Genomic DNA, 16,077 nt, shown 5'->3' with positions numbered 1-16,077 from the left:
AAGGTCTGGAAGAGCTTTTTCACAACTATAACAAGAGGACATGGGGCAGGTTAGTTCGTCCCTTAGCAGCTTCCAAGATTATTCCAATAACCTTCTCCTTGATTTCCCTGCTTCTACACTCCTACTGCAGGGGTGGCAAACCCCAGGCCTTGGGGGCTAATCTTGGCCTGCAGCCCCCAGAACGTGGCTCACAAGAGAATGTGGCCCTCTAGCTGACCACTGTCCCCTGCCCTGTCCTCTCAGCTGCCTCTGCCTCCTGCTTCCACTAGAAATGCTTCCTCTCTCTGTCAATAGCATTTTCATCAACCTCACAAACCTGGTTGGCCACTGGGGTGGGTTTCCAGGTGCTGGACCAGATGAGCCTTGGGTCGGATCCAGCAGTCTGGCTCTTTTCGTCTTTTTTCTTACTAGCTTCCTCTCCCTCACAAATCCTACACCCTGAGCTGCTACCACAGCCTATTCCTGCCCTCCCCTTCCAAAAATGGCGTGGTGGGAGTGAGGCTGCTTCCTCACCTGGTGTCACAGGCTCCTGCAGCGGAGCCACTTTGTTACTTCTTTTCAGCTGCATAAAACTTCTCATGCGCCGGAGCCTAGAAGAGATGATGCAGAACAGAAACGTTATATATTCAATAAACATTTTCCAATCTTCTTTAAACGTATGTTCTTCTTGTTCTCATATTCTATATGTTAGGTCTGCAAGCTGCGCATATTAGATCAGTTGAAGTTACCATTCTTTAGTTAGATGTTAGCCCTGCCCTATAAATCTGTTGGTTGGAATTCCGTTCCTCAATTAAAAAACAACAACAACCCCTGTTCATTTCCCCCCAATGTGTTCCCTGGGTGTAACCAGTGTGTGGTGATCTTGTGGGAGTGGCCCAAAGGGCAACAATAAATGTGATAACATGTACCCCTGTAAATCCTTGAGTGTGCTTCTTATAGAGAAGTTATGGTAGCCTGTTACTTTATGATGATTTTGCAACATGTGCTGCCCTCATTGGGGGCAGAAACACTGCTAAGATGTAAATCACAGAGATACAGCACAAAGCTAGAACATAAGTTGCTACATGATGTAAATGGCTACACGTAACACAGGATCCCAACATGCACACTAACACAATGTATTAATGCAAGGTCATCGCAGAACACGGTGGGAATCAGAGCTTAGTCAGCAGAAAACAGCCAATGCTTATGCATATGATTGGTCTGTCAACTTAAATGCGGGTAATGATGGATGCGATTGGTGGAAATTGAAATGCTTTGTTTGAAACTTTATAAATACCACTGCCCAGTCCACTGGGCGGGGTTGCAACTTTTGCGGAGCAGCTATCCCATTGTAACCTATTACTTTGCAATAAACAACATTAGACTTCTACCCTCCAGTTTCCTGAGTTTTCTTTATTGGCATAATGCAGGAGATAAGGCATTTTTTTGGCCAAACTCAGGACGAAAGGGAGAAATGTTCTAAGAAGAAGGCACGCTTGGCAAACCCTCACTGTGATCAACCCCCAACCAGAAACCTATGTCCCCACTGTGGAAGGACATGTGGATCCAGAATTGGCATCCACATTTACTTTCGGACTCACTGTTAAGACTGTATTCATGGAAGACAATCTTACTCAGCTATGAATGATCGTCAAAGAAGAAGATAGATCTTTATTCCCCTTTGTTCCTGATGTTGATCTTCACTCCTCTCCTTCTTCCCCTGGCAGGGAAAGGGACCCCATGTTACGGTTTGCCTCAAGTGCCAAAATGCATTGGGTCTGCCTTGCCCTAATCCACACACTTGCAGCCCCATACATGTTTGCAGCCTTAGGCTGCAGCCCTATATATACACCCTTGCTAGGAAGAAACCCTCATGAAATTCAATGGGACAGACTTCAGAGTAAACACACATAGGATTGAGCTGCAAAGCTGCAAACCAAAGCATGTTTACTAAGGAAAAAGCCCATTGAACACCATGGGACTTTCTCCTGAGATAGCTAGTATAGATTGACAGTGTCATTCACAGGCAATCTGGGCTGTAATGCTATGGCCTCTTCTGTTAACCCAATTTGAGTTATTTTTAAAAGCTCTTTTACGAAACACTAATCTAGACACAAAACAGAAAACAGCAGCTCATGGATTTAAGAGATTGCTAACATGCACAATGATTAAATCATGCATTAGCACTTACCTTGTTGACAAGAGGAACACGTATTTATTTCCTGAATTTAAAAGATTGTTATTTTGCACCGTTATTCATAAGAACCTTTATTTCTCACGATAGAGAGTAACACGTATCTCTCCTCTGGATTTATTTCACTCGTTTCACTGGCAAAAGTGTGCAAACTGAGTTCAGTTTTTCACATATCTATTGACCCCAAATAGTGAGCCCCACTGAATCATTTGAACCCAACGCTGTTCGTATCCTGTTGGCCTTTCACAAGCAATCGGGTCAGAGAATACGCGTCGACTTTCAGCTGGGCGAAAGCCGCCAGGGGGCGCTGCGAGCGGTCTTTGCCTGGACTAAGCACCAAGAGAACGCCTCTCTGGGAATTCAAATCTCCAGTTCTCCACGGAACGTCGGGCGACGGGGATAAAAAAAATTAAGTTGCTGTCGTTTTCCTAGAGCGGCCGTTTCCACGCTGACGACGTCCCCGGGAAGGACGTGAACTACAACTCCCATCGATGCCTCAGATTGCGGGGCGGAGTCCGCGACTTGTCTTCTCTACAATTGGCTGTGGTTGGTGAGCGTCGCTTAAATCCGCCAATCAGAAGCCGCACCGCGAGCCGGGCGGGGCGGGGCTGCCGTTTGAAATGCTGCCGCGAGAAGCTGCACCGAGCGGACTCATTCCTCTCATGGTGTCACTTCGGCCAGGTGAGGTTAGGCGGCGCTTCAGGGACGGGCCTACTCCCTGGGGGTGGGCGTAGCTCGGCGTCGCCAGCGCTTGGAAGGGGAGAAGCGACCGAAGCTCATTCTCGTGGGTGTTTGTGGGTGTGGAGTTTTGACGCTCATGCGGCTAGTCCATAAGGAGTTCCCGCCCGGCGGTGAGATTCGGGGTGGCGTGGATGCAGATTGTGTCTCAGACTCAGGCCTGTAGGAGGGCAGGCCTGCTACAGTTTAATGAAGCGGGAAACCTAAGGGGTTTTGTTGTATTTGCATAAGGGATGGCCTGGAAGTAGAGTTGCCACCTTTGTCATGGGGGGGGCGGGCAGTGGTGGTTTTTCTTTTTAAATTTCAAATCATATCAAATACCTCAACAATATAAAACGTTTCAGATCACTGGGATAATTAAAAGGACAAGAGTGAAGCTGTCAAGGGATACACACTGTGGTAGTGTGTACCAGGTGCTGAAGTGACTTCAAAGCAGGTAAGGTAAAAGGTAAAGGACCCCTGGACGGTTAAGTCCAGGCAAAGGCAACTATGGGGTTTTGGCGCTCATTTTGCTTTGAGGCCAAGGGAGCTGGCGCTTGTCCACAGACAGCTTTCTGGGTCATGCGGTAGCCAGGCTGGTGACCGGGAGTGGCCACCGAGACCACATAATACCCGTTCTGAAAGACCTACATTGGCTCCCAGTATGTTTCCGAGCACAATTCAAAGCGTTGGTGCTGACCTTTAAAGCTCTAAACCAGGGGTCAGCAACCTTTTCCAGCCGTGGGCCTGTCCACTGTCCCTCAGACCATGTGGTGGGCCGGACTATATTTTTTTTGGGGGGGGGAATGAACAAATTCCTATGTCCCACAAATAACCCAGAGATGCATTTTAAATAAAAGCACACATTCTACTCATGTAAAAACACACAGATTCCTGGACTGTCTTTGGGCCAGATTGAGAAGGCGATTGGGCCGCATCTGGCCTACGGACCTTAGGTTGCCTACCCCTGCCGTAAACGGCCTCTGCCCTGTACGCCTGAAGGAGCGTCTCCACCCCCGTCGTTCAGCCCGGACACTGAAGTCCAGCTCCGAGGCCCTTCTGGCAGTTCCCTCACTGCAAGAAGTGAGGTTACAGAGAACCAGGCAGAGGGCCTTCTCGGTAGTGACGCCTGCCCTGTGGAACGCCCTCCCATCAAATGTCAAAGAGATAAACAACTACCCAACTTTTAGAAGACACCTGAAGGCAGCCCTGCTTAGGGAAGTTTTTCATGTTTGAAGTTTTATTCTGTTTTTAGTGTTCGGTTGGGTGGCTGGGGAAACCCAGCCAAATGGACGGGGTATAAATTATTATTATTATTATTATTATTATTATTATTGTCTTACCTGACTTCAAAAGGCAAAATAACCGAATAATCCTCACAAGAAGAATGCAAGTAAGGTCAATGCACAGCTGACTTGCGAGCTTTGCCTTTCTACTGTTCAAACCCTTGAGCTTCATAATGCAATTATATCCTTAAAACTGAATGCTTGCAAAATGCATTTTTAGATATATTTGCATGGAACACAAGTCTGCTGCAATTTCCTGTATCTTGCTGAGGAAAGAGCCGCAACTCCAAACTTTGCACAGCAGCCACTATTTCCCCCTCCCTGCATGAAATCTGGCTTGTGGGCTACATTCAGCCATTCTGTCCCCCCCACCCCACTTCCTTATACTGTGTGCAATAGCTGGTTTATGTACAGCTGAAGTGGTAAGACCCTCCTGCAACAAGCAGCAAATACTGCTTGTGGTGTGAGATTTGACTCTCTACCAAAAGGCAGTGTACTTCTCTGTAAATTAACCTGTTGAATCCAGATTGTTTGCCATTACAGTGGTACCTCGGGTTACAGACGCTTCAGGTTACAGACTCCACTAACCCAGAAATAGTACCTTGGGTTAAGAACTTGTGCTCCGGCAGGGCAGCAGCAGTGGGAGGCCCCATTAGCTAAAGTAGTACCTCAGGTTAAGAACAGTTTCGGGTTAAGAATAGACCTCCAGAACAAAATAAGTTCTTAACCCGAGGTACCACTGTAGTGGATGTGAGGAATGATGGTGTAGTCTGGTCCATGTGTATCTGATGCTGTGTACTGGCCAACTTTTTACCACTGTTCCGTTAGTATAGAAAAGATTCTGGTATAGATAGGTATGGGTGTGCAAGGGTGGTAACTGTAGTGAAGCAGCTCTTTGAAATGGGAATAAACATAACTGGTGCTGGATTTTTTAAAATATAATATTGAGCTGGTTTACCTAATGTGTTTTACAGTCGTATCATGGATGAAGAAGGGAAAACAACCTTGCATTCAGAATGTAAAATGACAGAAGCTAAACCCAGTGAGTGTGTGGATAATGGTAGGTGATAAAAACAACAACATTGCTGTAAGATATAAAGCGCATTTGTAAATTACTGTCTTGTTTGTCATGAGACACCTCTAAAATCGAGTGCTCTTGAATGGGTGGAGTAATTCGAGAGACTGGTGGTATTCCTATTGGGATAAAAAAGTCAGGCAGCACAGTGCTATGCCCAGGGTTTGTAAGGCCACCCTCTACCTATGCTCTACATGCACCCACGATAGCCAACATGGTGCTCTCCAGGCTTTCTGGACTACAGCTCCATGACTATTGGCCATGTTGGCTGAGGGTGATGGGTGTTGTAGCCCAAAACACCTGAACAGCACCAGTTGGCTGCCCCTAGCCTACACAATCTAATCTGCAGGCAAAAAAACCTGCATGGTGTTCAAGCTTGTGGCAATCGGCTAGATAATGTACTGCAGCCAATTCAGTTTATTAGCAAGAATATTAACCCTTTCCCCCCTTCATTCTTCTTGCTGCCTTTAATACTGCTGAGTATTCTGCCCTTTGACACATGCACACACCATTTGCTGCAGAATAAAATTACAAAAAAGGATAACTATAGGTTGTTTTAATGATGAGTCTTACCTGTCATTAGGGAAATGTAGTTAGGAATAATAATCAAATGATTCTAATGACTTCTGGCTTTACAGCTATTCTGTTTTGAAACGGTTGGCTGAAATTTCTTATCAGAAATACTGATCAGATTGTTAAATTGTATCCAAAGATAAAGACCCACTGCAAGAATCTCATAACAATCTGCATAACAAATAGGCTGCAATTTAAGTTTATATTATAAACTTCTTCATTCTGGATTACTTGCAACTGTTTACCAGCAATAATGCTAGAAATAACTGCTGTAGTGTTTAACTCTGCACTCCACTATCAAAGGTGATATGGAGAGTTTGCATTGAACTGTCCCTTGTGACCAGTTTGGTAATGCATTGGCTTGACTCATCTTAAGTATAGTTTAATGCTGGCTGGGCTCTAGCCCTGATCTAAAAACCTTCAGATAACAGTGGGCTACATATGTGCAGTGTCTACCCCAAAGAAAACTCTCCATGAATATGATCATTGCTGTCAGCTTTTAAGGTGCCAGTGTTGTGGGGGAAGAAAGGAAAATGTGAGTTCCGTCCATCAGTACCCTACTCTTAGTGCTGGTTATGGGATCCAATATTTGTATGTATACACAAACTCACACAGCATCTGATTCAGAAGGATATCTGTATGTAGAAACCTTTGTCTGCGCATAGACCATCCTTTCTGGATTGGGGCATGTGTTCTAGGCTGTATTAGAAATTAATTCTCTGTTCTGTTTTGCCTAGACTAAAATAATTTGAAACTGAAAGTAGTAGCAGAAGCTGAAATTTCAGCAAGGCAAAGGGGAATACGGTAATATCTGCTATAAAAAGGTCAGCTATGATTCGCATAATAACTGATGCTCTGTTATGATTCCAGATTTTTGCCACCTGTCTGATGAAAAATTTGACTTTGACCTTTCGATGTCTCCTATAAGGTAAACAAAGTATCTAAAGCAAACCGCATTTTTAAAAGAGCAAACGATTTGGATGTGTCTGACTAATTTGTCTGTATTCTAGTGAAAATGAGGACGAAGTTTTTGTCGGGCCCATGGGCCATAAAGAAAAATGCATTGCGACTGCTCTTGAAGCAACAAAAGACACAATTCCTCCATCACCACTTGTGGATGAACTAACATGGAGCCCTGTTTCTGAGGAGAAATTTGTGGAGATTTTTAAGGAAGCTCACCAGATAGCAGTCCAGATACAAACTGGAAGGAAAGCGAAAAGGAACAATGGTCGCCAGCTGGAAGAGCGAAAGACAGAGGCTGTAGAAAAATTTGTGCAAGAATCTAAATCAAAACTGAAACTCCTTGAGAAAGGAATAGTGATGGATAAAACCACAAAGGAAGTTAGGAGAGAGACATATTGTGTGTGTGAAAGTCCACAATCTCCACAGCCACCTCCATGGTTTCAGAAACATTCAAGGCAACCGATCGCGGGAATGGACAGCTCTCGTTCTCCACAAATTCCTCTAAACACTTCTAGTCCTGCCAGAATGAGCAAATTGCCCCACACACCGCTTGCATCTTTAGCGCAAGGGAAGAGTGACAAAATAAATAATAAACCGAGCGCAGTTCAGACTGTAAAAAATGCATCTGCATTTGGAAATAGTCTCTTGGCAGCGGGACAGGTAACCCCCCCCCCTTTTCTGGATAGATTAAAGCATAAAGGGCAGTCATCTTGCCACAAAAGAATGGTAACTCCCTGCTAGTTCCCAATGATTACAGTTTCCCCCCTTGTTTGTTGAGTTTCTTACATAGAGAACAAATAGCTGCATGGTTGTGATTTTATTTAAATTTGTTGGCCTGAGTGCATAATGCCGGTGATCTTGACATTTCTGACTTTTATAGCTGGCGAACTCATTTCCTACGGCTTTCAATAAAACTATGGTGGTGTTGGTTGCTAAATAGGACTTGAGGCTAATGTAAAATTGGTAGTCACTTCAATGCCTATCAGTGCTGCTGGAGTGTAGTCAGCTAGAGTCATCTAACCAGGTGTCTCTTGCTTGTTTGTGTGTCGTATTAAATCACCAACAATAGCCATGGTTTATTCTTGGCTAATTGTTCAGGGGTGCAAACCAGGAGGCTGCTTTTAGATTTCACCACAAGCCAGACCATGGCTTAATTTCCCAGGAGGAGGTAGCAGAGGATGCTATGCGCATCCACATTGAACCATAGCTTATTTTTAACTGATTTAATGTGACATGCAAATTGGGTTGTTGTGAGGTGTGACCCTGTTAATACTAGAACGCTGCTTTGTTTGGCGTCTTGACTTCTAGCAGATGGTTCTTCTAAACTGAACTTTAAATATTATTATTCATATTGTTTTATTAAATTTATATACTGACCATCAAAAGATCTCAGGGCAGTTCACAGACTAAAATACCATATAAAAGTCAGTAAATAATTAAACCCCAAGCAACATCACAATAACTCTGCCTTCCCACAGATGCATTTAAAAGGCTGTAGAATATTAATCAGCCAAAGGCCTGGTTGAAGAGGAAAGTTTTTGCCTGGTGCCTAAAAATATATAATGGAGACACCAGGCAAACCTCCCTCGGGAGAGCATTACATTTGCTTAAAGGCTCTTTGAAATCCACTTGCAGGCATGGAATCAAACCACCGCTGCAGAAGGAAATGCTTCTCCCTCCAAGGAAAAATATCCATTTGCAGGTGTAGTTTGAATCCATGCCACACCTGCAAATTGACTTCAATGGTGGGTGCTCTCAGTACCCATCAGCTGATGGCTCTTGAGAGAAAACCTCATTGGCTGCACTAGGGAGTCCCTGATGAGGCAGCCAATCCTAACCACATGTTTGCGGACTCCTCACTTGATGTTGACTATGTCAGTTTCGGGGTAGTTGGGCATGCTTTGGTGGAAATGGCCTCGCAGCTTTATTGGAGACCCGTGCTGGGCCTGTGGGAAATTAAAGTGTTGGTGAAAACCTGTTTATTGAAAGGATCTTTTAATTTAACCAGATGTTCTAGACTTGTGATACTGGATTAGCGATCCTTGGACCAGAGAACTCTATAGTACATGAGGAAATAGGCTTAGCAAAGAATCCAGTGATGCATGGGAGTGATTTATTGAAGTAACGAACTCGTGGTCTGAATCAACTTGACCCTTGCCGCCAAATTGAAAGGGAAGGGTTCTATATGCTGTTGTGGAATGGAGTGGATGGGGAAGGTATAAAGCTCTTCATGAGCACACATAATGGAAATAATTTTCCAGGAAAACTTAAGAGTTTGAAATCACTGATCTGCAGAGATGCAGTATCTTAATTTGAAGAAAAAAATGTTTAAACCCTTATTACAGGAGCATTAGGGCTGGATATGCTTTCTTGTAGCCACACAGATGTGAACATAAGGAATATCAGTATTTCAGTAGGATAAAGTTTGTTAAATGTTCTTAGGGATACCTAAATGACCTCTATTACTGTCTTTACAGTTGGGGATCAAGGCAACACAGCTGAAACGTCCTAGTAATATCCGTATGCGAAGGAACACTTCAACTTCTTCTTCTTCATCATCATCTTTTTCCAGCATAAGCCTGAATTCAAGTCTGTCCATCTCTCCTAAGATAGGGAAAGGTAACAAATCCAATGTGGTTTGATCCTGGTTGGCTTTAACTAACCAGAACTGCAATAAACAACAGTTGCACAAAATGGTGGCCACTTGTCAAAATGGCCTGGTGAGTTCTATACACACATATGCTTCTTTCTTCTTTGGCGATCACTCATAGCTGAGTAAGATGGTCTTCCATGAACACTGTCTTAACAGTGAGTCCGTAAGTGACTGTGGAGGCCGATTCTGGATCCACACATCCTTCCACAGTGGGGGCAACACACACTCGCATACATTTTGCTCCTAAAAATACGGAATCCAAGCCCCAAATATTAAGTGATCGCAACAGTGGCCAAAATGCATAACTGCTGAGTTCTTTTGAAGCACAAGTGAGAAACTGAATTAATAAAATTGGTGCTCAATACCTTAAATAGTAATAGTCTAGTAATTATACAGCTTGCATATTAGCAAATGTTTTTCATACAGAGTCCCAACCTTTGCAAAGACAGTTATTCTGAGACATTGCACCTGTTGCAATGAAGTACGCACTTTTGAATGTGGTCACCATAGACCAAATTGATAACTGCATTATGCGATGATTGTAACAGCACCCTTTAAATAGTTCTGTCTCTTCTCCCTTGTTGGCTCCTGTGCTTCATACTTGTCCCAAGCACCTGCACTTCTCAAAATCCATGTCTCTTTGTCCTTATCAGTTAATTCAAATGTGTGTACTGCATCTCCACATCCACGCTGGGTTCTCTTCCCCTCTCTCCCAACACTGGGAATTGCTTGCTCAAGTTTGTTGCCTTTGCTTTCCCGACACTAAAGCATTGGGTGCATTGATAGTGGTGCATACATATATAAACAACAGATATAAAATTTCTTTTTCTCTCTCCCAGGTAAAATAGGTGTTGCTTCTAAAGTTTCTGCACGTGGCTCCCGGTTGTCCTCTACCGCAAGCAAGATTGCTATTGTTAAACCTATGAAGGGTTTGTCTGTGCAGGCTTCCCATTCTGATGCATCTGAAAAGCAACATGGGTCCACAAGTGCTTCAAAAACAACTTCTCAAATAAATGCACCCAAATACAGAGTTACTGATAAGACTGAGATGGCCAGTGGGATTTTGAAAGAGGGCTCGGATCCTAGTTTTCAGAAACCATTGCAGAAAAGTATATTGGGAAACAGAACAGCAACTTCAAGTCCCAAGCCCAAAGCTGTACCTGCAGTCTCAAAGGAAGGTAAGAACACTGGCCTTACCCATGTGATAATTTTTTACAGTTTATCTAACTTCTAGTGTGCCTGTCCTTATTTCTATTCTAAACATTGCATTGGATGGGGAGTAAGAACTGAACTGAGGATCAGTAAGTTGATTAAATCCTGTAATTGTTTTCTCCCTAGGTGTATCTGAGAATTTTGTTGCCAGAGTGTTACAACCAACTGCGTCACTGTCTTGTGGTAGTGTTGGAAGGTAATGTTCTATATTTTAATTCATACTTGTTTTCCTCTAAGCTTCTGTCATTTTGAACTGTCTTGTAGGTACTGACAGGCTTATCAAGGTGATTTAGAACTGGGTTTTTGTTTATGGGGTGTGTGAAAACCTTGTGTATACGGGGTGTGTGAAATTGCTTGTGGAGAGACCTGAAGATGCTTCATACTACTTTAAACAGTAGCATGTAAAGTGAAAAAGGCTGTCCAATGGGATTGGCAATCCTTCATATTTGAAGTCTTAGATGAATTCTCTGTCCCACAGAGGGCTGGGTTACGTTGCTGATTCAGATTTTTGCTTGGCAATAATGAAGTACTGTGTTTCAACTGAGAGCCAGTGTGGTGTAGTGGTTAAGAGCGGTAGACTCGTTATCTGGGGAACCGGGTTCGCGTCTCCACTCCTCCACATGCAGCTGCTGGGTGACCTTGGGCTAGTCACACTTCTGTGAAGTCTCTCAGCCCCACTCACCTCACAGAGTGTTTGTTGTGGGGGAGGAAGGGAAAGGAGAATGTTAGCCGCTTTGAGACTCCTTCGGGTAGTGAAAAGCGGGATATCAAATCCAAACTCTTCTTCTTCTCTTCTTCTCTGAAACTACCTATTTGGATACTGATTGGCACATAGGCAGTGAACGTGGGATTGGGAATTTAATGTTGCCAAAGGAAAAGTTTTACCCTTTTATCTCTTTTCTAAATGTGCACCCAAATGCTTGGTTCAGAGCAAGGCAAAACATGGTTTAGACTTCAAACATACAAACAAACAAAAACAAACAAACAAACTATAGTTTACATTTTTTTGCTTTCATTGTTTTTTTTTTTTTTGCTTTGTCCAGTCTTGAGGTACTGTGGCATCTGGAGGTAGAGCAACTACCAATCAACTACCAAGTCAAATCAGACATCACAACAAGCTGTAGTTAAAATTCATTTAACTATGGTTTGCCACAATTTCTGATTTGGACTGATGAGAATTACATGTGGCACCTAAGCACTTCTATAATGTTCTAAAGATGTTTTCTCTGCTACTATATCATTCCCTCCTAGCTTGAAAAACCACAGTCTGCTATTCCGAACACTGACTTGCGTTTCATAAAAATCCTCAGTTTCGGATAAAATCAAATATTTCAGTGGCCTGCAAACAGCCTAATAAAAGAGCTGAATTGGTTTAAAATGTATCCATTTGCAATTCTTAAGTTGGGTTGCTGGTTGCTCTTGACTGCGCTACTGCGCGACTGTGATGCATTATCAGCTTCTAACGCTTTGTGTATCCTTCTAGCAATGTTGCAGTTACCCCACCTCGCAAACTATCAGAAGACGGATTGGTATTAAATACCTGTTCTGCTGCCAAGTCTGGTTTATGGACTCCATCCAACAGAAGGCATTCTGCGTTACCTACTCCCATTCGTCGGCATACGTCGGGAATTCCATCACTAACCCCCCAAACTGTGCCCAAAGCAATATCTTCTCCCGATCTCGTGTCTCTTCGGCAAGTCTCAAGTGTGTCATCCAAAAAGACTCTAGCAGCTAGGTAAATCTTGTTGTTGTTGTTCAGTTGTTCAGTCGTGTCCGACTCTTCGTGACCCCATGGACCAGTGCACGCCAGGCACGCCTATCTTTCACTTCCTCCCGCAGTTTGGGCAAACTCATGCTAGTCGCTTCGAGAACACTGTCCAACCATCTCATCCTCTGTCGTCCCCTTCTCCTTGTGCCCTCCATCTTTCCCAACATCAGGGTCTTTTCCAGGGAGTCTTGTCTTCTCATGAGGTGGCCAAAGTACTGGAGCCCCAGCTTCAGAATCTGTCCTTCCAAGTGAGCACTCAGGGCTGATTTCTTTAAGGGTGGACAAGTTTGATCTTTTTGCAGTCCATGGGACTCCTCCAGCACCATAATTCAAAAGCATCAATTCTTCGGCGATCTGTCTTCTTTATGGTCCAGCTCTCACTTCCGTACATTACTACTGGGAAATGTATGGAAGTGAGAGCTGGACCATAAAGAAGACTGATTGCATAGCTGTCAACTTTTCCCCTTTCTTCTGAGGAATCCTATTCAGAATAAGGGAATTTCCCTTTAAAAAAGGGAAAAGTTGACAGCTATGTGATCACCGAAGAATTGAAGCAAAACTGACCATCTTACACCATTTTCAAGACGAGTTCTTAGATGAAATTCTTTGTGTCTCTTCCTTTCCAGTTTCAAATGGGTCAGAGAGCGCAAGACACGTGGGGCCTATAGCTCATCTTCAACAGAAGGATCTCCCCCACCAGTTGCACCTATTGCCCTTGATTTTTCAACAGAGAAGTCTTCTGAAGAAACAGAACAGGACCTTTCTGAGCAGGAGAAACCAGCAGAAAGAACACCCACTGAGGAGGTAGGCAGCTGCTTTGCCTCCTTTTTTGTGTATATAGAGCAGCCTTCCCAAGCAGCTTTTAAAGTGTGAAGCATCTCTTCTTTCAGGAATTACCACTGCTTGCAAACTGTGCCTGTGCTGAAAAGGAGCTGAAAGGTGTTTAGTTATATCTAGTGTCCTTAATTTTCCTGGTCACTTTCCCAATGAGCCAGTGCTTGTTGTGAAGTTGTGTAAAGCAGGATTTCTCTGGTCTTGTTATAAGTTTTTTTTTTGCTTTGCAGAAGATTGTTTGCTGAAACAACATAAAGTAAATTTATCCAAATGGCAATTGTTCATGTCTGCTTCCAAATAATATTATGGGTAATTACGAATAAATGGAGACTCCTGAGTGAATAGGAGGCTAACCCAAACCAGTTTTTGGGGAAAGAACATACTAAGTACTGTGGATTTTTAGGGTAGCGAACAGGTTTATTAAAAAGTTTTGTTCTCATGGGCTGTTCTTTTGTAATTAACATTATTTTAGGAAGCACAATAGGCAGTCAACAACTTATAAATTACTATTTTTTCCCTAGACTTTACTGGTAGACATTGGAATAGATAAAACACCACTTGCCACCCAGGAATGTGAAAATAAACCCCTTATTGATCTTTTTAATACTCCTGAAATAATTCCAGTTCCTCTGTTGAAGCCTGTAGGACAGGTAAGATACCCCGTATTATATTTCCCTTTTTAATACTGCTGGCATGCAAGGATATTGTTTCAATATCCTTACAAGGGGATTCTGATCTTGTATAGTGACATTGATTGGCTGTTGCAGTGTAAATATTTGAATTTATGGCTGTGTAGTGGTGTCAAAGAATGCCATTATAAGACTTGTTAGCAAAGGAGAAGTCTACTATTGTAATGGTTCAAATATTGTTTTAGTCAATGTCTTAAACATGGGTAGGAAAACTAAGGCCAGGGGCCGGATGCAGTCCAATCGCCTTCTAAATCCAGCCCGCGGACGGTCTGGGAATCAGCGTGTTTTTACATGAGTAGAATGTGTCTTTATTTAAAATGCATCTCTGGGTTATTTGTGGGGCCTGCCTGGTTTTTTTATATGAGCATAATGTTTGCTTTTATTTAAAATGCATCTCTGGGTTATTTGTGGGGCATAGGAATTCATTCATTTTTCTTCTTCAAAATATAGTCTGCCCCCCCCCCCAAGGTCTGAGGGACAGTGGACTGGCCCCCTGCTGAAAAAGTTTGTTGATCCCTGGTCTTAACTGTCTTTATCTGTCTCTCCTCCCCTTCCCTCCTTCTAGCCAATAGATCTGAGCTCTCCTCTCATCAGTTTTACACCGGAAGGAAATAAAGAGAACCTGGATTCTCCTCTTCTGAAGTTTTGATTTCTTGAACAAATCTCTTAACTTGGAAGAGTTTGAGCGCAAAAACTGATGTTTCAGTAAACAGGGTGTGGGTGGGTAGCAGACAAGTAAAGTTTTAAAACTGAGAGCTTGATGCAATAAAGCTGCTTAAATATTGATTACTCAGTACTGTCAAGAACTGATTGCAAATGCCTTGTGTGTTAAAATGTCTAGTTTTGCACAAATTTGTCAAATGTCATGAATTAAAATAAAGCAAATGCATTTCAAAATATATATTTTCATTAAAGTATAGTGGAAGCCTTTCTGAATGCTTCCACCATTTCAAGTTTACAATTCAAAGCGCCTGCTAGGATTTATAAGTGTACACTGTACACTTAGGCATTTTGGTCTGTAATTTGTGACTGGAAACTGCAGTAACTTGAACGATTTGGTGAATGATTATTGAGATTATTGAGATTTACAGTATTTGAAGCAGAACTGATTTTCTGTATTATGATTAGGATGCATTTCTCCTGTCCAATTTTCATAATGTGAATTTTCGTTGCATCATAGCTGTATTACTCTTGGATCAGAAATCTGAACAAGCTGAGAGCTTTTATGCACAGTGAGCTCTTGCTGTTCCTGTGCATCATGTTATCAAATGAAGAAAAGGGAATGATGGATCTGCCTATGACATCTCAGTTCCAAACATTTGTATGAAAACAAATTTACCAGAACAGATCAACTCAAACAAGGGGGGGCGGGCGGGAATGGGTGACGTTTACATCATGGAGGAGATTCCTTTTACAGAATGTTTTTCTAAAGAAGGACATTCCTCACTAATAGTTTGTCTTAACTGGATGCAATGATAGAAAAGTACTAGGCTTGTCCTCCCTTGCAGCTAGAAATGTAGTTCAAAGAACAAGTAAGTGATAGTGACTTGGAAAGTATGGAAATAACTTTGGCCTCAGTAAGCATATTAAAGCATACATAGTTCTAATTGAGCCTTAGCACAAAGCTCCCCGGTTGTGTATTTACTGCCACTATGGAAAGTCCTCTGTGAAGAAGAAATTTGTTCCGTCTCCTGCAAGCCTTCTCACTTGCCAACATGAATTCCTTGCTGAATTTGGCTATCAGACTTGCTGTTAAATACAAAGCTCTGGTTTATGTTTGTTTATTTAATCCCTACAGTCCAAGTGGCTTAAAAATGGATGAAGCCTCTTGTAGCATATACACTGAAACTAATATGTATCTTTCAGAATCTAGGTGGAGAAATAATGAAATAATGTAAGAATTTATTTAGGCAAACAGGAACCAAAGTGTATGGTTACAGGGCCCAGCAGAGATCCATAGGTTACTAGATTATTTCTAATGGTTGTTTCATAGTTTAGGTTTAATATATTGACAGATTCATATAAATAACTGATTCTAGACTAGATGTGAATTTATAAAACGTAATTTAACTAGCAGAACTGAATTAAATACTGGATTGAAACTCACTGTGTCAAGTCATTGTCCCTTGCT

The 16,077-nt window shown here is 42.6% G+C and overlaps 1 protein-coding gene across 2 annotated transcripts; it reads left to right on the top strand.

The window, feature by feature from the left end:
- The first annotated feature begins 2,774 nt into the window (after positions 1–2,774).
- On the top strand, positions 2,775–15,310 carry GTSE1 (G2 and S-phase expressed 1). Of its 2 annotated transcripts, XM_033162940.1 has the most exons (12): positions 2,782–2,857; positions 3,259–3,350; positions 5,154–5,239; positions 6,698–6,755; positions 6,838–7,450; positions 9,268–9,409; positions 10,283–10,621; positions 10,782–10,851; positions 12,139–12,390; positions 13,050–13,227; positions 13,779–13,907; positions 14,512–15,306. In XM_033162940.1, exons 3-12 carry the CDS (start codon positions 5,161–5,163, stop codon positions 14,593–14,595), a joined length of 1,944 nt encoding a protein of 647 aa, XP_033018831.1. In that variant the 5' UTR covers positions 2,782–2,857; positions 3,259–3,350; positions 5,154–5,160; the 3' UTR covers positions 14,596–15,306. The 2 variants fall into 2 exon arrangements, with proteins under 2 accessions (XP_033018833.1, XP_033018831.1); XM_033162942.1 differs by lacking the exon at positions 13,779–13,907 and having other exon boundaries at positions 2,775–2,857; positions 14,512–15,310.
- The last annotated feature ends 767 nt before the right edge of the window (positions 15,311–16,077 follow it).

Source organism: Lacerta agilis, chromosome 10 (assembly GCF_009819535.1).
Source record: "Lacerta agilis isolate rLacAgi1 chromosome 10, rLacAgi1.pri, whole genome shotgun sequence".
Taxonomy (NCBI): Eukaryota; Metazoa; Chordata; class Lepidosauria; order Squamata; family Lacertidae; genus Lacerta; species Lacerta agilis.
This window is presented reverse-complemented; position numbering and strand designations above follow the sequence as displayed.